We start from the raw sequence: 21,499 nt of genomic DNA on the forward strand, positions 1-21,499 counted from the left end.
TGTGTGCGGGCGACGCTAATGAGGAGCTCCCCTCCCCTGCCACACCTGCTCAGCTGCCAAGAGGAATCGCCACAGTGAGCAGCACACCCGGCCTCCCTGCTGAAACCCACGGCCCCGCCCCACAGCCTTCTGGGATCGATAAGAGTATGCTGGAGGGCAGGGCGATGCCACCAGAGGGCGGGGCTGAGGTCCAGCCAGGGCCAGAGGAAAAGGAGAAGAGGCGGAGCTTGCTGTTCTCGCCACGGAAGAGCAAAAAGGGTGGGAGCGTGATCGGAGCGGTGCAGCAGGAGGCCGGCAAACACAAGTCCCTTTGGAGGAGTGTCTTCTCGGGATATAAGAGGGAGAAGAAGAGGAAGGAGGTGGAGGCGCAGGCCAGCGCGTCGTCAGACAGTGGAAACCTGGAGAGCAGCAGAAGAATGCCTGGTCTCAGTGGAACAACAGGTAAAAACAGAGCGAGACAAAGGATGGGCAGAGGAAGGGAAGGATGGGTGAACGTATGAGTGGAGGGTTGGGTAAAGGCGGTAAATGAGAAGGTCCTCTCCTTTTCAGACCTGGGCTTCAGGAGGAGCCTGAGCTTCTCGGAGGAGGCAGATGTGTCTTGCACGGAGAGATGTCCTCTCAGGATGCAGGTAAGATCGAGAGCTTCCCTTCCTTCCTTCCTTCCTTCCTTCCCGATTTCACTTCCTCTGTCCGTCCTTTCCTTCCTCCCTTGTTACTCCCCCTCCTTGTACACGGCGCACAGCACCGTTGGTGGAGAGTAACATCTTATCCATGTAGCAGGAAGAGAGGTATTCCTAAAACCCTGTGACGGGACACATCAATATTTATCTGACATCATTCTTAACAACCTATGGTGAGTAATGGACAAACTTAATGTCAAATCCCTCCTCACATTTGTTTTTGCTTCGTTTGGGATGATTTGGAGCGGTTAAACACATTCCCCGTCATTTTTTCATGGCCATGAACTTTTTTAATTACTCTGGAGGAGTGAGCGAGAGGAATTGGATAAGTCATTACTCTCCGAATGCCAAACTGCTGTGTGGCCGCGTTTTCAGCTGAGTCAGGTCACATGTTCGTAAAGGACCTATCCAAGAGGAAGAGGAGGGTGCCGATGATGTCATGTGTGGCTATTTAGGGGAATGTTCTGAACTTGTCATTTTTTTTTCTGCGAGCACGCAATTGGTGTTAAGAGGTTGTGTTCTTGCGGTGTGACCTGTTGTATGAGAAGGAGGCAGGACTTTGATGTAACTGAGTCATTCACTTTCCTGCTTTCGACTCAAGTCTGTTTACAGCCCCATGCTTTGGCGTTGCATTTCCCATTTTGATCCCATTGGTTGAGCAGATATTACTCATCCCGTCTCTCGGCTCTGTTAGAATTGCGGTAGGAAGTCTCATCAGCCAGTCAAGGTGGGGACCCCAGAGTCCTCGTGCCTGGCAGTGTCCCCGACCCCTCCACTATAATCCTGTGTGCCCCACTCTTTCAGAAAGCAGGAAGTGAGGAGGAGCTGGATGAGAAACTGACCCGCCGGGTGCAGAGGGCAGCACGCAGGCAGGCCAAGCAGGAGGAGCTGAGGAGACTGCACCGCGCACAGGTGTGTGTGTGTGTGTGTGTGTGTGTGTGCGCGTGCGTGCGTGCGTGCGTGCGTGTATTTTAAGATTTCATAACTTGTTTAATATTCCTTGTGTGTTTTGTATGCCGTCATTCTTTTGATCATTTAATTCATGTTTGTGTGCAGATAATCCAGCGTCAGTTGGAGCAGGTGGAGGCGAAGCAGAGGCAGTTAGAGGAGAAAGGCATTGCTGTGGAAAAGGCTCTCAGAGGAGAAGCCGGTACTAGCCACGTCTAGTGCTAATTTGAAACGTTTGAAAGATGATTTTCACACTGTTTTGTGTGAATGTGTTTTACGAATACACCAGATTTCACCACTATATGTCTTTTGTAGAGAGGCAAACTGTCTCAGAGGACATGGGCCATAGCCCTTTGTGCGTGTGTATATTGGGGGGCATGTGTTTTCCTTGGATAGTTGTCTCCTGACCAGTGTGTGCCCATTGTAGATTACTGGGAAGACTCTAGCGCCTCTGATCTTGTGGACATCCACTTGGGTGGTATGTAGATTAGTGTTCTTCAGGCTAACAATGCTAACAAGCTAACCCATGTCCTTGTCTCAAAGAAAAAGCACTTTTGTAAGTCACCCTGGATAAGAGCGTCTGCTAAGTGCCAGAAATGTGAATGTAAATGTAGAACTAAACAAGCTTTGAGGCTTTCATCTCTCAGTAAGACTACAGCCCTGCTTCTGCACACACCTGTAATGTCCTGCCTGTTTTGGCGCTGTCTGAATAAAAGCATAGCTTTTATAGCTGAGGAGCCCCTACCTCCTCAGTCAGAGATGTCCCTCTGAGCCTCCCTGCCCGTCTTTCACCTCCTGCTCACTCCTGCTCTCCATTACTACTTCCTTCTACTGTTCTCAGTGCCAGTCAGCACCTCTCCCTCTCTCTTTTTTAATTCTCCCTCTCTCTCTCTCTCTCTCTCTCTCTCTCTCTCTCTCTCTCTCTCTCTGGGGTGGTTAGTTGAGCCTTTTCTCGGTTCCCCCCGTAGAAGACCTGTCTCCTTCTGTCCGTGTTGTTCCTCAGAAGGTAACTGAACCCAGTTCCCTTTGGCCCCTGGTGCCACTGCTCTCTGGCACCTGGGGCACTTGTGCAGTTTTGTATTTAAGGAGCCACTGGAGCTGCCGTGGACATACTGCTCGCGCTCTTTTTTTAAACATGCGCTTCTCCTCCTTCTCTCTCCCTGCTCCTCCTCCTCCTCCTCCTCCTCCTCCTCCTCCTCCTTGGCTGTGCACAGCTAGAGCCAAAGACCTGGAGCACGACCACTCTGTCTTCGTCTGTACAGTCTTTTCCCTTTACATAGTGCACGAGCCCCCGCTCCACCAGCTAAGTGCGTCCACCCCTCTTCTAGTCTCACGTTCTCTCCCTGTCTCACTCTTTTGCTTTCAATTTCTCTCTCGGTCTCCTGCCTTGCCTCTCCATCTCTCTCTCGCTCGCGCTCTCTCTCTGATTGCACGTGTCCGTAGCCCATAAAAGAGGCCGAGACAAGCCTGACATACAGGTCCTTCGTCTAGCAAAGTGCAGTGTGTGTGTGCGTGTGTGTGCATGTGTGTGCATGCGTGTGTGTGCATGCTTGCTGTGGTTCTGTGCATCTTTCTCTGTCTCGTGTGTGGAGAGGATGCCACCACATCCGTGCAGTGGTGGAAGCACATCCCAGAAAGTGCTCCTCGTCTCTCTCGTTCATTAGTGCCCCGCCTCCTGGTGTGTGTGTGTGTGTGTGTGTGTGTGTGTGTGTGTGTGTGTGGCTCTGAGCTGGCCCTCTCTTCATGCTCTTGTCAGGGATGGGGAAGAAGGATGACCCCAGCCTGATGCAGCAGTGGTTTAAACTGGTCCAGGAGAAGAATGCTCTGGTGCGCTACGAGTCAGAGCTCATGATATTGTGAGTGCTGTCTGTGTTTTTACACTGCCCGTAATTGCATTTGAACCTTTTGTACGATTCATGTCCTGTTTTTCCCACGGCAGGTTTTAGCGCAAGTTTTGATCTTGTGACGCAAAATAATGTGTGCTAGTGGTTTTCCGACACACGTGTGGCATTTGGTCACTCTGCGATCATTGTGCTGTGTGGTGACATTTGATTGCTCTGGGATCGTTTGGTGTGGTCTGTGTGCAGTGCGCAAGAGCTGGAGCTGGAGGACAGGCAGAGTCGACTGCAGCAACAGCTGAGAGAGCGCATGGCAGTGGATGGTCAGTACTCCCCCAGCTACAGCTACACCCAGCTACAGCTACACCCAGCTACACCTACACCCAGCTACAGCTACACCCAGCTACACCTACACCCAGCTACACCTACAGCCAGCTACACCTACACCCAGCTACAGCCAGCTACAGCTACACCCAGCTACACCTACACCCAGCTACACCTACAGCCAGCTACAGCTACACCCAGCTACAACTACACTCAGCTACAGCTACAGTTACACCCGACTACAGTTACACCCAACTACAGCTACAGCCAGCTACAGCTAAACCCGACTACAGTTACACCCAACTACAGCTACAGCCAGCTACAGCTAAACCCGACTACAGTTACACCCAACTACAGCCACATCACATCAACAAAGGGCTGCTACATCTCCCTCACTCTCTCCTTCTCTCTTTGTTTTCTTCTCTCTCGGTCCCTCGCTTGCCCCGCCCGATCCCTCAGACCATCTGAAGGGCGAGGAGGAGCTGGCAGAGGAGAGGCGTATTCTGGGTGCCATGCTGGAGGTGGTGGAGCAGCGGGATGCTCTGGTGGCCCTGCTGGAGGAGCAGAGGCTACAGGAGAGGGAGGAAGACAGCGATCTCGAGGCAGTCATGCTGTCCAAGGGCTTCAGCCTGTACTGGACCTAACACACATACACAGCCCAGAGCTTTTAAGAGTGTTTGCTTAATCTGTGCTGCACACACACACACACACACACACACACACACACGTTTTAATCTGAGTAATCTGTCTCCATATTTGACTTGGGCCCACATACACAGCCCAGGGGTTTTAAGAGTGTTTCCTTAACCTGCGATGCATTAACACACACACACACACACACACACACACACACACACACACACACACACACACACACATTTTAATCTGAGTAATCTGTCCCATATTTGACTTGGGCCAAACAAGTAGTCTAAACTATTCTGTATCCAAGGCTTTGGCAACCACAGTGTAAAAATAATGAATCTCTGTGCAGAGATAGACCAGCCAAGAAAAGGAACATTGTCTCTGTAATCTGAGGCTCAAAAAAAAAAAAAAAAACCTGGAGCAAAGCCCCTCAGTTCACTTTCTACCAAATACCCCCCTGATAATGGAACTGACTTACTATGCATATATAAACATTAAAGGATTATTATATTTATTTTATGAAAATTAAATGATGAATGCGGCTGTTCTTGAACCATACTAACTGATAATATCTTTGTTGACTAACCTTTAAAGGAGATGTGTGGAAGGGATTGAAAAGCATTGTGCATGTGCAGAAATGTGTGTTTAGACTGAACTTGGGGCTGAGCCTGGTTTTGAAGTTTTTAAATGAAACTAATACATGCTGAATGCCAATGTGTACATATTTTTAAACCTGGTTTGGTTTGTTTAGCTTTGCTCTGTCAGCATACTGTCAATAAGGTAATGTGGATTTGAAAACTGGTTTTAAATCCTAATTTAAGCAAGTACTGTTTCAGAGGAATGTTTCATCATTAATTTTTAATCAGTGATTACAATTGATGATAACTTAAAATGACTAATTAAAATTACTACAGTGATTTACACTTGAGTCTGAGTGAAACATTATTGAGTTGAGTTACGAAATGTGTTCGGGACAGCCACCAGGGGCCGCAGCATGTGTATTTTAATTTGAACAATGTTGAGATGTTCGTCTTAATATTCTCTCTTCTCTCGCGGACATACACACAGACACGCACTATTCCAGTCTAAATATAGCTGCCGCTGTGTTTTAAATGTGGTTTTGGGATCGTTATCAAAGTTGGAGCGGAACAAGATGGGGACAACGCCCGCTGACGCAAAACCCCCATTTCCAGCGACTCTGCCCCGGCTTTGTTGGATAGCCACTCTTCTGTAGCCATGCCTCTTTAGCCACGGCTCCGTAGCCACGCCCTGTAGCCACGCCCCTGTAGCCACGCCTCTTGGCATCTATCCTGCCTTCCAATATTTCCGTTCTCGTCCGTGGAAAAAAAAAAAAGGCTTCGCGATGGAGAAGCTTCGAGTGTTGGTGGTTTGAAGGTTTGGTTTTTGGACTTCGCTGTGCTGTTTGCGAGAGCATGTTGGACGCTGCGGAGTTTGTTTTGTGAGGACGAAAACATACAAAGTGTGCGAACGCAGCGAAGTTTGCGAAGTTATCGTTTGAGTCCGAAGTTGGGAGACAGGCGCTCGGTGTTTTAGGAAGACTACAGCAAGGTGAGTAGTCTTATCTACAGACGAGAGCTGGGCTTTGTTTTGGTGTTATTTTTGTTTTGGTGTTATTTTTGTTTATGCGTTACTCAGATTACTGGCAAAGGCAGTATTATACTGTTAGAAACCTTTTAGCGCGTTTGGTGCATCGACAGGGAGACTTTTTTTTTATTCTTGAATCCCTTGGCTCCAGCGGGCACTGCGTTCCGGATCGCTGATGTATTAACTGGCGAGGTCTGCTGTTTTTCAACGCAGTTTGATTACATTAACTGGATATTCCGATCAACGATTGTGCCGTGTGTGTAACGAAGGCAACATAAAAATGAAAAAAAGATAGTTTTGACGTAGTTTATGGCGCAATTACGCGGTCAGTTCCAGGAAAGCTGATGAGACTCCGTGCAGGAATGTGCGGAATTGAAGTATCTGAGAGTTTTTGACTCTAGTTTCGCCTCTGAGTCCGTAGTGATGCAGTGCATTAGTGGACAACATGCGTTCAGTTTTACTCAGGACACTTTTTATAAGTGATTTCTGCCCAGATTGTAACAGAATCCCTTACATTACATAAAATCAACAACGCGTCGATCTGTTCGGCTCCCTTTAAAGCGACACGCTAGCGTATTCTGCTCCAGTCCACCACAAGGATCCACAGGTTCACTTTAACTGTGCAGCCTTTGATCATTTTCTGGATTTGGGCATAGGAGTAATTTAGCTTGGTTATAACGTGCAAACCCAATAGTGTAAATGCGACGCTCTTGCAGTTAGAAATCACAGCTAGTCCCTGAACACGTTTTTAAGAGTTTAGATTCAGAAACAGAAACGGTCAACCTTTTACTTTGAGTATGTGAAGTGCCAATCTTCTTTCTCTCAGAAGCCTCTCTGTAAGAAAGGCAGTTTGGCTTTATCCGGAAGGAGAACTCTTGCCGCACAAAAAGCATAATAGCTGACTGAATTTGCTGATGATTGAAAGTCTCTGGGACTTTAAGAATTTCTAACTACCACATCTTAACACCAGGGGGCGACGGGTGCGCAAACAGATGCTATTTTCAATCCGTTGCGTAACAGTGTTTAAATTGTAGTAATCAATGTATCCTAAAATAGACAAAGAGGTGGGCAGAGGGTGCCAGAGGAGAGTTCTTTGATTTTATATATGTAGTCACTTAATAACTTTTTAATAATTGGGCTTTCTTGTCACGTCCTATTACCTGGTTAAGGGGCCATTTGTTTCTGATTTCGTATAACTCCGCATGACGTAGGTCTATTACTGTACTTTAACTACATTGTGTGCACAGTTATTAGGCAATATTTTTACAATATCATCATTTTTATACATATCTTCCAACTCCAAGCTGTATAAACTTGAATTCTTATTGGGTTTAAGCATATCAGGTGATGGTTATTTGTATTATGAGGGAGGGTGTGGCCTAAGGAGATCAACGCCCTATATCAAGGTGTGCATAATTATTAGGCAGCGTCTTTTCCTCAGGCCAAAAAGAGATTTAAACTCGCTCTTTTACAAGTAAAAAATTGTAAAATAACTAAATGAATAAAACCACAAAAATTGCTGAGATATTGGGGTGTAATCACAGAACCAACAGACGTTTTGTTGCAAATAGTCAACAGGGTTGCAAGAAACATGTTGAGAAAAAAAGATGAAAATGATCTGCCAAGGATTTGAGAAGAATCAAACGTGAAGCGACCAGGAACCCATTATCCTCTAGTGCTGTCATATTCCAGAACTGCAACCAACCTGTAGTGCCCAGAAGTACAAGGTGTTCAGTACTCAGAGACATGGCTAAGGTAAGGAGGGCTGAAACCCCACCACCACTGACACATAAGACACATAAGGTGAAACATCAAGACATTGGCCAAGAAGAATTGGACAGATTTTTCAACGGTTTTATGTACTGATGAGACGACAGGAACTCTTGACGGACCAGATGGATGGGCCCGTGGATCAGTAACGAGCACAGAGCTCCACTTCATCTCAGACACCAGCGAGGTGGTTGTGGGGTACTGCTATGGGCTGCTATTATTAAAGAGGAGCTAGATGGACCTTTTAGGGTTGAAGAGGAACACAAAATCAACTCCCAAACCTAGAAGACAAGCAGTGGTACAGGAAAAAGTCTGCATCTTTCAAGAATACCATGATTTTTATGCAGGACAATGCTCCATCACATGCACACAAAGTACTCCACTGTGTGGCTTGCCAGTAGAGGCCTTAAAGATGAAAGAATAATGACACGGCCCCCTTCCTCACCTGACCTACACCCTATTGAGAACTTGTGGGCCCTTCTTAAATGGGAGATTGACGGTGAAGGAAAACAGCACAGCTCTCTGAACAGCATCTGTGGTTGCTGCTGCACAAAGTTGGTCTTCAACAGATTAAGAAACTGACAGACTCCATGAATGGAAGGCTTATGACTGTTACTGAGAAGAAGGGTAGCTATATTGATCACTGATTTATTTATTTATTTTTTTGGTGAAATGTCAGAAATGTTTATTTGTACATTTTGAGTTGTTTATTATTCTCACTTTAACAGATGAAAATAAACAAGTGAGATGGAAAATTTCCGATTTTCATTTAGTTGCACAATAATTATGCACACATTGATATTCTCCTAAGAAATTTGACCATTTTCAATTTCCTAAGTATTAAGATTGTTTATTAACATTTTGGGTTGTCCAAGAGCACTGTAGTTGTTCAATAATAAAATTAACCCTCAGAAATACAACTTGCCTAATAATTGTGCACACGGTATCTGGTCAAGGCCTTAGAGTATGATGATAATCTTTGAACAGTTCCATCTCACAACAACCAGATTATTATTGTTGTTTATTACATGGATAAAAATAAATGGATTATTATTCTGCTAGTGTAGAAACTTTGTGTTGCAGATTATTTTGGTTCTTGCAACTCATACATTTTCCTTCCCTTCGGCAGAATTTGTGGGGTATTGATTTGCTTCTTGTAAGTCTGTACGCGTTCCCTTTTATTCTGATGGGTGACATGTACCAACACTGTACTCTTCAGTGTTATATAAGCACATGACTAATGTAAGTACTAAATGCCCAAGAGAGTGCCTTCCGGTGGTTAGAAACTCCATGTGTGTTTAATGGCAGGCTTTCTTCTCAGCTCACACAAATGCGCGCAGTTGATGTCTCTGTCGAAAGGAAACTGCTCCTTCCTTTCCTGTCATTCTGACAAAGGGCGGTATGAGTAATTAGTGGGGTTGCTTTTAATGTTACTTATTACATTGACAAGGAAATAGTCATTTGCAGATTCTTTTGAAAAATAAAATTACTGAGAGATTTACTTTTGGATTTTGTAGGATTAAAAAGGATTTTTTATTTTTTTTGTGGCACATCACTTGCGTTGCAAAGTGGAACCTGGAACAAAACAACATTAAAAACAAAACAAAACACATAGGATCCGGACACCTGAGCTGTCTAAGACGTGAGGCCACGGGCAAGACTTCAACAGTGACTAAAGACAGAGTGTTTCTGAGGCTGTGTATAGCCATTTGCTCCTATTACTGATTACTGCTTCAGTCAGAGAATCCAGGCTGTTGCGGTACACTTTGAAAGTAACTTCCCAGGCCTCCCACTCAGGCGGCCTCGCTCTGAGCAGAGAGGGCTACTTCTGCCCTGGTTGGCGTGGGTCACAGTGAGCACGGCTGAACCGCTCCTCCAGTTCCCCTGCTGTTACATAAAGCCCCCAGCGTGCAGTCCCTGATGGATGCGTGCTGTCTGGCTCCGACGTGGAGAACCCGCTGTGCCCAGGAGCATTTGTGGGGTGCTTGGAAATCCATGAATTAGTGATGAGAGAGGGGTGCGTGTGTGGGAGTTGACGGGCAATGTGCAGAGCTGGTTAAATAGGAATTAGCTAGCAGGCATAATGTATTGGCACCAGAAAATCAGATCAATCTTCATGTAACTGTAACACCACATTTGCAGCTTTTTCAATGCCACCCTGAAATCTCCCCAACTTGCAAGTCAGCGAAGCGCCAAAGATGGGAGGTGCTCACCTGACAACTCCTGTGAGGAGCAGGTGAGGTAGTGGATTGTTGGAGGGTGGTGTGGATTTGAGGGGGCTATGATCTTCGGGGAACCCTCATCCTGAATAAAGGACAGGTGAAGGTAGGACAGACTTGGACCTGCTGTAGCGTTCTATACCACTCTCTGGATGTTCCGATACAGTATTTGGGGCTCTGAGCGTGTTAATTGCTATCTTTAATTTCTGGTCTTGAGACGTACTGTTGCTGAAGCTCCAAAAAGCAGGTCAGTATTGCAAACTTCAATACTGCCATACAATCAAAGCGAAGATGCTAAGGGCGTGTTTCTGATGGAATGATGTTTACTCAAGATTTGGTGTCATTTGGTAAGCCACTCTGGATAAGAGTGTCTGCCAAAATAGTCAAATGTAAATTTGGTGAACCAAATGTTATGATTGTTCCACGAAACACAAATGGAAGATTGGAGTGAAATTGTATTGTGCAGCCCACATCCTTGAAAATGTATGTCGTTCCCCCCCCCACCCGCAGAAAAGGACCTGCACCCTGAACAGCCCTTATTATGATTGCCACACTTGGATTGTTTGATAGCAAAACCGCTAGACTAATGAATCTTAGTAAGCAGCTTTCTGAGGGTGTGTGAACCCTTCCTGATTTGGCCTTTATAAAAGTTAGAAATGAAAAAACACGTTGTGCGTGGCAGACAGATGTTCATTGTGTGGAGGTGGCAGATTTGGGTGTCCGCTGTCCCCCTCAAACATGAGCACAGTGGTGTGCTCTGCGTTGCACTGACTGTGTAAAGTTGGCGTAAGGTTATCAGAGTCAGTTTTTTGGAAACAAGTTGTTCCAGGCTAGACGTTATTATTTTAACAGGCGCGCACACACACACGGATGGTGTTCTCCAGGCATTTCAACAGGCTGCTGATGTTGTTCTTGGGCCCAGGCCTTCATAATTCTCATAAACCTATAGTCATGGCCAAAGGTTTTGAGACAAAGTTTAAGATCCTTTTGTCAGATATTAATGTGGTATAGTGAAGTACAATTATAAGCATTTCATAAGTCAACCTTTTATTGACACATGCATCCAGTTTAAGCAAAGACTTTATTTACAGTGTTGACCCTCCTTTAAGACTTCTGCAGTTCACCTCGGCATGCTGGACATCAGCTTCTGGGCAAAGTCTTGACTGATGGCAACCCATTCTTGCCTAATCAGTGCTTGGAGTTGGTCAGTTTTTGTGTTTTTGTCCAGTCTCTCTCTTTGAGGATTGACCACAGGTTCTTGATGGGATTGAGATCTGGGGTGTTTCCTGGCCATGGATCCAAAATTTCCATGTTTTGTTCACAGAGCCATTTGGTTATCACTTTTGCCTTGTGACATGGTGCTTCATCATGCCGGAAACAAGCATTGTTCATCACCAAATAGTTCCTGGAACGTTGGGAGAAGTTGCTGTTGGAGGATGTTTTGATACCATTCCTTATTCATGGCAGTGTTCTTAGGCAAAATTTAGGCAGAATTTTGAGCAAGCCCACCCCTTTGGATGAGAAGCGACCCCACACATGAATGATCTCAAGATGCCTCACTGTTGGCATGACACGGGACTCATGATGGCGCTCACCTTTCCTTCTCCGACAATAATTTGTCTAGGTGTCCCAAACAGTCTGAAGGGGGCTTCATCAGAGAAAATAACTACCCCGGTCCTCTGCAGTCCAATCCCTACACTTCCTGCAGAATGTCAGTCTGTCCTCGATGTTTTTCTTGGAGAGAAGTGGCTTCTTTGCTGCCCTTCTTGACACCAAACCATCCTCCAAAAGTCTTCGCCTCACTCTGAGTGCAGATGCACTCACACCTGCCTTCTGCCATTCCTGAGCAAGCTCTGCACTGGTGGTGACCCGATCCCATACCTGCATCCTCTTTAGGAGATGGTTCTGGCGCTTGCTTGACTTTCTTGGGCGCCCTGAAGCCTTCTCCTTGCAGTTCTTGATGATTCGATAAATGGTTGATTTAGGTGATGTCTTACAAGCAGCAATGTCCTTGCCTATGAAGCCCTTTTGATGCAATGCAATGATGATGATGATGATGATGATGATTGCATGTGTTTCCTTTGAGGTAATCATGGTTAACAGAAGAAAACTTCAAGAACTGTCACCCTTTTAAAGCATCCAGTCTGTTCTTCTAATTAGCATGATAGTGATATCAGCTGCCTGTCCTCATTAACACCTTCTCCTGAGCTAACAAGATCACTGAAATGATGTTAGCAGACCATTTTATGGCAAGGCTGGAATACAGTGGCTGGAATGCAGTCATTTTTGTGATAATTTTCATGGCAAGGAATGACTTTGCATTTAATTGCAATTCATCTGATCACTCTTCACAATCTAGAGTTAATGCAAATTGCCACCATAAAAACTGAAGCAGCAAACTTTGTGAAAACCAAAATTTGTGCTAGTCTCAAAACTCTTGGCTATGACTATAGTACACACACACACACACACACACACAAAGGCTGCACATCACTGCTTTTGGGTGCGTGTGTGTGTGTGTCTGTCTCTGTCTCAGTTATGGTAAATTGAAGGTGCTTCTCTGTTGGCCCTGAAATAGGCTGATGTGTATTGTTGCCCTGAGTTCCAACAAAATACACTTTAGAGACTATAGCTGGGACACTGAGTCAGCTCGCGCTCTCTCTCTCTCACTCTCTCTCACACACACACACACACACACACACAAAATTAAAGGACTGCACAACCTCTGTTTCCAGGATGGTTAGGTGCTTGTCAGGGCATGCATACACCCACTTCAGCATTAGCACATTTTTGTGGAATACCGCATATATTTCAAGGTTTGGAAAGTGGGAAGGACTAAAGGTCCATACGTACAGTCATGTGAAAAACAATGTACAAAGTACACAGGACATAATTGTAAAAAAAAATCATCTGATCCTTTTCAGGTCTTCTAATTAGGTTAAAACAACCTCAGACGAATAGCAACGCATGACCAGATTATTATTGATTACACCATAGCAAAAACTAGGGCAAAATGCAGAAGCGATGTGTGATGAATTATTCACATCTGTACTGCTTCTGCAGGAGCTAAGAAGGGTGTGTGTGTGTGTGTGTGTGTGTGTGTGTGTGTGTGTGTGTGTGTGTGTGTGTGTGTGTGTGTGTACACAGTGCCAAGGAGGAAAGACATCAGCATTGATCTTAGAGAAGCAATTGTTTCTGCCTGTCAGAAGAGTGGGCAAGAATTCCTCTAGGATGATGTGAGAGACTGATACAGAAAATCATAAAGTCATACAGAAAAGGATTACTTCATTATTGATTCATGGTGTGTACTTGGGGGGGGGGGGGTGGGGGTGGGGGGTGTTTCACACCTGGCTCAAATATACTAATATTGGCTTGGTGGAATCTGTTGTGTGGTGGTGTTCAGCTGAGGTTGTATTTATGTAATTTTACTAGACTAGACTCCACTGCACTAGACTCCACTGCACCACTACACTTGACTCTGCTGCGCTACACTAGATTACGCTACACTAGACTACACTGCATTATACTGCACTACACTACACTAGACTACACTGCATTACACTGCACTACACTACACTAGACTCTGCTGTGCTACACTAGACTACGCTACACTAGACTACACTGCATTATACTGCACTACACTACACTAGACTGCACTGCATTACACTGCACTACACTACACTAGACTCTGCTGTGCTACACTAGACTACGCTACACTAGACTACACTGCATTACACTGCACTACGCTACACTAGACTACACTAGACTTCCTGCAGTCACCCCAGTATTTTTGAACCATTGTAATGATTTAACAGTGTTCATTGTCCTTATATTTGGAAGGATTTTGAAAGCAACACTTCAAATTATTGGCTATAGACTGAACCTATGGCATTATGTAAACAGTGGAAAGTGTTTTAACTTAAATTAACTTTAAAAGACAAATTCACATTTGGCAGCATTGTACATTTGTAAGATTTTGGCGTGTGTGCGTGTGTGTCTTGGACTTTTTTTCTGTCCTCATTGCTGCATATCAGTTTTGTAAAACAAAAAACGGAGGACTCGCACATGATCATGACTCATTGCCATAGCAACACACTTTTAGAGGTCAGCAGTCATCTTCACTAGTGGTCAAACTCTCTCTCTCTCTCTCACTCTCTCACACACACACACACACACACACACACACACACACTCTGTCTAGCTCTCTTTCTTTTGACACTCCCTCCAGTGGTGTACAAAACACCACGAGAGGCAGGTGGAGGCCCATTTCAGCATTTGTATTCTTTTTTTTTTACGTTTCTGATCTCGTACCCCTACCTCCCCTTTGCCTGCGTGACTTCCCCAAAGCCTCTGGCTCACTCTCATCCTCTTTCACTCTCTCTGTCTTAGTCTCTCTCTCTCTCTCTCTCTCTCTCTCTCTCACACACAGAGACAAATACAGACCTGCTCTCTTTTCATGCTCTACAATGTGGTTATTATTGTTGTTGTTAGCAGTAGCAGCAGTAGTAGTAGTAGTAGTCTGCATTTCCCCCATGTCCTGTTAATGTGCTCTCTCTCCATCTTTTGTCTGTCTTCCTCTTTATACACGTGTCAGTGTGAGTACTCACACACACACACGGCATAGAAATTAAGCCTGTTTAAAAAAACTACACACCTTATCTTTCCATCTCTCTCTATGTATCTGTCAGTCTGTATGGGGATGTGTGCAGTCGTGTGGGATGGTGTCCACTGCGTGCGTGTGTGTGTGTGTGTGTATAGAGATGGGTTATGGCAGGAAAGAATTTACTGGAACACATAATGTGAAGCATGCTATCCCGATCTGTCATCACAGTTGGTGTCTGACTGAGTGACACGGTCAGTTATAATCTCTCTCTCACTCACTCACACTCTCTCACTCTCACACACACACACACAAATAAAAATACAGACCTGCTCTTGTCTCATGTTCTACACTGTGGTTATTACTTACTTATTATTATTATTATTATTATTATTATTGCTGTAGTTGTTGTTGTTAATAATAATAATATTATTTATTGTTGTTTTTGTTATTATTATTAGTCTGCATTTCCCCCATGTCCTGTTAATGTGCTCTCTCCATCTTTTGTCTGTCTTCCTCTTTAAACACACTGACACATTTGTACACTCACACATATGGCATAGAGGCATTAAGCCTGTTAAAAAAAAAACGACACACCTTCTGTAAAGTGTCTGGGGGGGGGACCAACTCCAGCAGTTCACGTTGTCATGTTGGTTGACCCACAGGAGTCCAAGGAGGAGGGGGAGGGGGAGAGAGAGAGAGAGAGAGAGAGAGAGAGAGAGAGAGAGAGAGAGAGAGAGAGAGAGAGAGAGAGAGAGAGAGAGAGAGAGAGAGAGAGAGAGAGAGAGAGAGAGAGAGAGAGAGAGAGAGAGAGAGAGAGAGAGAGAGGGGAACATGCATATCTAGAGTGCGAGGTGGAGATGGCGCATTAGTTGGGATGGGGAGAACAGACCACTAATAATAGCAGAGTGAAGATTGCCGCGGAAGAGAGAGAGACAGCGGAGTGGAGAGGAGAGTGCTGAGTCAGTGAGCAGCATGAGGGAGTCCTCTACACCCAGCGGTGGGGGGGGACGCACGTCCCCTTGTCTGCACAAGAAATGACACGTCCACCTGAGCTGCTGCCACGGAAGGGTTACTGCTCCCCCAGGATACCCCCCAGAGCAGCCCGGGGGGCGTTTGCGCGACGCGTTTGCGCTCGGAAGCCCTGCTGGCCGTCCTGCTTTCGCGAGTGCGTGTAATGACGGGAAGCAAAACCCTGAGAGGGCTGCCCCCACCTGTTTACTGGTAATGACGTTTGGAGAAACGTCGGCGCATGTGAAGACGTGTGCGCACGAGGGTTCGAACCACGTCCTGCGCGGGCTCCGCCTCTGAAGATGGAGCAGCGCGACGCCAGCCTGGAGGTGGGCGCCGCGCGGAGCCCCTCCCTGGACAGCACCGAGCTGGAGTTTTCCCGGGCCGCTCGCCGGGGCCGACGGCTAGCCATGGGCGCCTTCTCCGGCCGCAGAGTGCCAAAGGACCAGAGCAGAGCGGCCTCTGAGGGGCGCGAGAAGCCAGGGCCGCGGAGCGTGTCAGGCGGCGGCCGGTTCCTGGTGTTTTACCTGGACTTGTCCTTTGTGTTCCTGCTAGAACTGGAGAGACTGAGGATGGCACGGGGCTGTCTGTGCTGTGTGAAATACATGATGTTCCTCTTCAACCTGCTCTTCTGGGTGAGTAGCTCCCACTGTGTGTGTGTGTGTGTGAGATCCATTCATTTGGCAGGACATGCAGATTATGTTCATGTGAGGAAGCGCTCTGCCTTTCTTGTCAGTAAGGTTTTAATAAGGGTTACAGTAAGGATTACCTTACTGATTAGAGGTTGGATTGGGGAGATTCTGCAGTATTAATATTTTGCAGTTCAATAATTGGTCTGCACCAGTGTTGGAGAGTCAGGGAGTGTTGGTAGGATGAGCGGAGAACCTTGGGTTCAGCCGGAGTAAGAGAGCATCTGTTTGAGCCACGCCGGTCTTTTTCTGTTTATGAAGGGTGTTTGTTTATGGCTGAACTGAACCAGAGGAAAACTTTGGTCAGATTCTCCGCAACCTGAGCACAAAATGCTCGCTTGCTCTCTCTCTCTCACCAACACACACACACACACACACACAGAAGGACAGTGTGAGGGTGTAGTTGAATATATAAAGTAGCTAGGAGATTTACTTTTCTTCGGTCAGCTTCAGGATTGTTAATCTTATGTAATGTCATGTCTGTGTGAGTGAATGTGTCAGTATTTTTGAGTGAATGAGTGAGTGCATCTCAACAACCCAGAGATCAGATTTCATGTGTTGAACAGGAGGTGCCTCTGCTCACTCCTTAATTTATCAGTCATAAAGCAGTGGCCAGACCTCTGCTCCACACATGCTGCCATTTACTGAACATGGATACACACGCATATCACACACGCACACACTCACACACATATCTCTCTCTCACACACACAGCATGATTCAGGCTGGAGGAGTCAGTTCTTAGAAAATAAGTGGTAGTGGTGTTGTGCATATAATCACAGGTACTGAGTGCCAAATCACAGGTACTGAGTGCCAAATCACAGGTACTGAGTGCTGAAACATCTTTCTCTGTGTGATCTCTCTGCCTCTTAATTGTTATTTATTAAACCACAGGCTGAATTTAGAGAATTCTCTTCTCTCTTCTCCCTTCGCTGTGATCGATTCATACATACATATGTCTGTGTCTGTCTGCGCGCTTGTGGGTGTGGGTGTATGGGTGTGAAATAAAAGGAAATGCATTTTAAAAGAAAAGCCATCCATAGTCACTAGTAATTTGTGAGTTTGTGGAGAATACACATTAGCCTACTTTTCCAAAGACCTGCACAATATATTCAGCCGACTCTGTGTGTGTGTGTGTGTTTGTAAGCACTGATTATGCTGACAGAATACTAAACTGAGCTAAAGCAGTCTAATAGTGTTTGCCACCGCAGACAGACACTCTGACGTTACGTTCACTCTGCCATGCGCTTTTTCCTGGGCAAGGTCTTTTCTTGTACTTCCCTTGCTCTTCCACACGGTCTCCCGAAGGGAAAAAAAACCTACAAAATGGAATTTTCATTTTCATTGTTATTCGACAGCCAGACTCATCGGGCACTCGCCACCCTCAAGGTGTGGCTGGGGCTCATTTTCAGTCTCCACTGAGATCAGACTGCCAGCAATGTATATGAACAGAGGTCACAGTTTTCACTAGCCAGCCAGCTCCCGTCAGAGAGACAGCCAGAGAGACAGCCAGCCAGCTCCCGTCAGAGAGACAGCCAGAGAGACAGCCAGCCAGCTCCCGTCAGAGAGACAGCCAGAGAGACAGCCAGCCAGCTCCCGTCAGAGAGACAGCCAGAGAGACAGCCAGCCAGCTCCCGTCAGAGAGACAGCCAGCCAGCTCCCGTCAGAGAGACAGCCAGAGAGACAGCCAACCAGCTAGCTCCCGTCAGAGAGACAGCCAGAGAGACAGCCAGCCAGCTAGCTCCCGTCAGAGAGACAGCCAGAGAGACAGCCAGCCAGCCCCCGTCAGAGAGACAGCCAGCCCCTTGCCCACTTGTGGCTCTTCAATGGATCTCTGTCGAGTGACATTTCTTCATATAGAAATGACATTTCCAAGTGATATATATTCCTACATGAAGAATATATATATATATATATATATATTATTTTTCAAATGGAATTCTGTTCATCTGTAATGTGACACATTTTTTTTAAACTTGTTTAAAATGTGTTTCATTTGGCCTGGTTTGATACGAATTTAAGTGCATTTGAGTGTCTGCATTTCATTTGCATTAAATTACTCAAATGTGATTTCTGAAAAAAATGCTTAAATGCATTTATTCCATTATAACCTACACACGGTTTTCTTGACATTTCATTAGTATTTATATAACTTTGTCAGGGAGACAACACAATATCGTTCTATATCTGGAAGTTTGCAAAGTACACACACACACACACCACACACACATTACAGTTCATAAATCACAGCATGGAACAGGCGCCCAGATCGGGAAGTGGGCTTTGCAGATCATTGGGAGCTTTACTCTGCCATAACATCTGCCCTACATCAACCATGACCAGTCATGTTCTTCTGGTTTATGTCGTAGTGGAATTATAATTGAGTTAATTATGCAGCTCTCCCTCCTCCCGTTCTATCTCTGTGTCTCTTGTCCACTCTAGCTGTCGGGCTGTGGGTTGCTAGGCGTGGGGATTTGGCTCTCCGTGTCGCAGGGGAGTTTTGCCACCTTCTCGCCCTCCTTCCCCTCCCTCTCTGCCGCCAATCTGGTCATCATCCTGGGCTTCATCGTCATGGTGACGGGCTTCCTGGGCTGCATGGGAGCCATCAAGGAGAACAAGTGTCTGTTGCTGAGTGTGAGTGGTGGCCTACAACTCCCACAGTGCAGTTTGTTTTTGTCACGAGGCTGCTCTGCATAGATTATGAAGAAATCTAATTCATACGTGACATATTTGATGGCGGTACCTGAGTGTAGAATATTTTGTGTAAGCGTCTTTTTTTCTAAGCATGATTCCATCTTTTTGGTTTCCTTTTTCACTAGTTCTTCATCGTGCTGTTGGTAATTCTCCTGGCAGAGTTGATTCTGCTCATTCTTTTCTTTTTGTATACAGACAAGGTAAAGCACCACACAGTCAGTGCGCACACCGTGTACCATGTGCTTTCCACACGCAGGAAGTGGAATCTAAGTGTAATCGCTGTCTTGCAGGTGAGTGTGAACGCACAGCAGGATCTTAAAGAGGGTCTGCGACTGTACAACACAGATAACAACGTTGGACTGCGCAATGCATGGAACATCATACAGGCTGAGGTGTGTGTTTGTGTGCTTGTGTGCCAGTCAGAGTATTTCAGACTAGGAAGGTGGACACCTACATGTGTGTCTTGGTGTGTGTGCGTGTATGGTCTCATCCATCAGTCTGTAAAGTCAGAGTAAATGTAATTCATGGATCTGAGGGAAACTGTTTTAGAAACTGGACATTTCACTCTACAGCAGAATGACTTGGGCTGGAAAATATTAGATAGAAAATTAGATATACAATAAACATGCCAATTTGAGTTGCATGATGAAATCTCGCATCGTCCAGCCCAGGTTGTCAATCATCCCTTTGTCCAGTGTGGCCACGCTGTATATGCTACATACAGTACAATAAATATTTGAGAGACAGTATATTGTTATATTTGTGCTATTTTATAATGATTGTTGTCATATTGTGCCTAATTTCTAAATTAAACTTTATTATAGCTATGTATGTATTGTGTACATATAGTGTATGCTGCTATCTGTGGTTTCAGTAACCCAGGGGGGATTACGGAGGAATAATTGTATAAATAATAATTCAGCGTTGGTGTTATTGCGCTTGTGTGAAGAGACGTTTCAATATACAGAAAAGGACATTATTTCTCTTGGCCCCACTCTCTCCGTTTCAGTGCGAAATCAATAACATTCGATTGGTAGAATCCTTGCAGAGATTTTCTCCTTTGCAGGCCTATAACTGCTGTTTAGAAGTGTTCCCATAAATGTTGAATGAAGCCATAATCTTTCTCTATCTGTCTCTTTCCCTCTCTCCTTCCCTGTCTGCCTCTCTGTCTCTCCCTCCCTCTCTCCTTCTGTCTCTCCCTCTCCTCTCTCACTCTTCCTCTTTCCCAATCTCTCTAGTGGCAATGTTGTGGTGTGACTGGGCATACAGACTGGCACGATGCCCTGCCGGAGAAGACGGTGCCAGACCGATGCTGTCAGGAGCATTATAGTGAGTGTGGTCGCAATGCCAGCAGCGTCTTCTGGTCCCGGGTGAGTATGTGGGCGAGTGGCTCCCAGAGCAGGAGGGGATCTGGGTGGAGGTGGCGGCTGTGCTCATGAACTACACCCACTTTTCTGGGGGCCTGATTATGGCTTTGTGCTGATACGGGTGCTTTGACCCCTAGGGTTGCTATGAAAAGGTTGTGGACTGGCTAGACGATAACAAACACCTCTTAGGCACTATTGCTATGTGTGTCCTTGTTATACAGGTATGTTATACACACACACGTACGTGTGGTAATGATATGTAGATACACTCATATGTGGATGCGTTGTTGATAGTCACTGAGAGTACGCGTTCCCCAATCTGTTCAGATTTGCTCATACTGAGTCACATTCATTGATGTCATAAAGGTTCTCTCCTGTACAAGGTCAGTACTGATGTCATTTCCTGTCCCTTGCAGCTCCTTGGCATGGCATTCTCCATGACCCTGTACCAGCAGATCCACAGGTCAGGGAAGAAATATGATGCTTAGAAGAGCCGCCTAAGGTGTTATCTTTGTAGAAAACTTCCAACTCCCAGAGTGCAGTTATGCTGTTCTACTTCCTGTTTTTTTCCATTCCTGGATATTGCGCATTATGAGGAACTGCACAGTACTTGTTTTTGATGGCCAGACAATTATTTTATACTGTATTTTGAAAGCCTGTCTTCACAAAATTGCTAAAGATCTGTTCCAATCTGGAAACAGCCTTTGAGGTCTGCACAGAGGAAGAAGACCTGAATGAAAGGTATTTTAAAGAAGAAAAATGACTCTGCTCACAGGAGGACACAACCTGTTTTTCTGTTTTTTGGTTGTTGTTTTTTTTTTTTTAAGTATTCCCTTGAACTCTGAAAATATTCACCAGCCAGGACACACCACCCTACTAGATGCAGGAGCCTGTCCTTTGTACAAAAATGGACCAAATACACACTTTCATTTTCTCTCTCAATCTTGTCTTCCCCCACCACGACTCACTGTACAAGATGCATATTTGCAGTAAAAGCATGTTATACACATGGCTTCCTGCCTTCACAAGCTCACTGTATATGTGTATCCCATAAGATGAATATAGTGCTGTTGATCATGAGTATTGTGTCTGTCAGAGTGTATGTGAAGAGT

General features: G+C 45.6%; 2 protein-coding genes across 10 annotated transcripts in view; both read left to right on the forward strand.

Annotated features, from left to right (window-relative positions):
• Positions 1 to 5,353, forward strand: part of mical3b (microtubule associated monooxygenase, calponin and LIM domain containing 3b) — a 20,936-nt gene extending 15,583 nt beyond the window's left edge. For 4 of the 9 annotated variants that reach the window (XM_035528287.1, XM_035528291.1, XM_035528288.1 and 1 more), the window contains 9 exons: positions 1 to 441; positions 550 to 629; positions 1,485 to 1,592; positions 1,737 to 1,830; positions 2,056 to 2,106; positions 2,569 to 2,634; positions 3,385 to 3,484; positions 3,716 to 3,789; positions 4,250 to 5,353. The exon at positions 1 to 441 is cut by the window's left edge and continues 957 nt beyond it. In XM_035528287.1, coding sequence (XP_035384180.1) covers positions 1 to 441; positions 550 to 629; positions 1,485 to 1,592; positions 1,737 to 1,830; positions 2,056 to 2,106; positions 2,569 to 2,634; positions 3,385 to 3,484; positions 3,716 to 3,789; positions 4,250 to 4,434 — 1,199 coding nt within the window. In that variant the 3' untranslated portion in view covers positions 4,435 to 5,353. The remainder of the gene's footprint in view (positions 442 to 549; positions 630 to 1,484; positions 1,593 to 1,736; positions 1,831 to 2,055; positions 2,107 to 2,568; positions 2,635 to 3,384; positions 3,485 to 3,715; positions 3,790 to 4,249) is intronic. The other 5 variants (XM_035528290.1, XM_035528295.1, XM_035528293.1 and 2 more) reach the window with 3 other exon arrangements.
• A 394-nt stretch (positions 5,354 to 5,747) lies between these two features.
• On the forward strand, positions 5,748 to 21,467 carry tspan9b (tetraspanin 9b). The gene is made up of 8 exons (XM_027021285.2): positions 5,748 to 6,001; positions 16,193 to 16,272; positions 18,769 to 18,960; positions 19,146 to 19,220; positions 19,311 to 19,412; positions 20,259 to 20,390; positions 20,525 to 20,608; positions 20,804 to 21,467. The coding sequence occupies exons 2-8, from the start codon at positions 16,210 to 16,212 to the stop codon at positions 20,873 to 20,875; spliced, it is 720 nt and encodes a 239-aa protein (XP_026877086.2). The 5' UTR covers positions 5,748 to 6,001; positions 16,193 to 16,209; the 3' UTR covers positions 20,876 to 21,467.
• Positions 21,468 to 21,499: the final 32 nt, after the last annotated feature.

The sequence above is a fragment of the Electrophorus electricus genome, chromosome 7, assembly GCF_013358815.1.
Source record: "Electrophorus electricus isolate fEleEle1 chromosome 7, fEleEle1.pri, whole genome shotgun sequence".
NCBI lineage: Eukaryota > Metazoa > Chordata > Actinopteri > Gymnotiformes > Gymnotidae > Electrophorus > Electrophorus electricus.

Excerpts from the sequence above, each read along its gene's own strand:
- tspan9b (XM_027021285.2), top strand. The coding sequence starts at position 16,210 with ATGGCACGGGGCTGTCTGTGCTGTGTGAAATACATGATGTTCCTCTTC. Across the intron at positions 18,961-19,145 it reads ACAAGTGTCTGTTGCTGAGT|TTCTTCATCGTGCTGTTGGT; the intron begins GTGAGTGGTGGC and ends CTTTTTCACTAG. Across the intron at positions 19,221-19,310 it reads TCTTTTTGTATACAGACAAG|GTGAGTGTGAACGCACAGCA; the intron begins GTAAAGCACCAC and ends GCTGTCTTGCAG.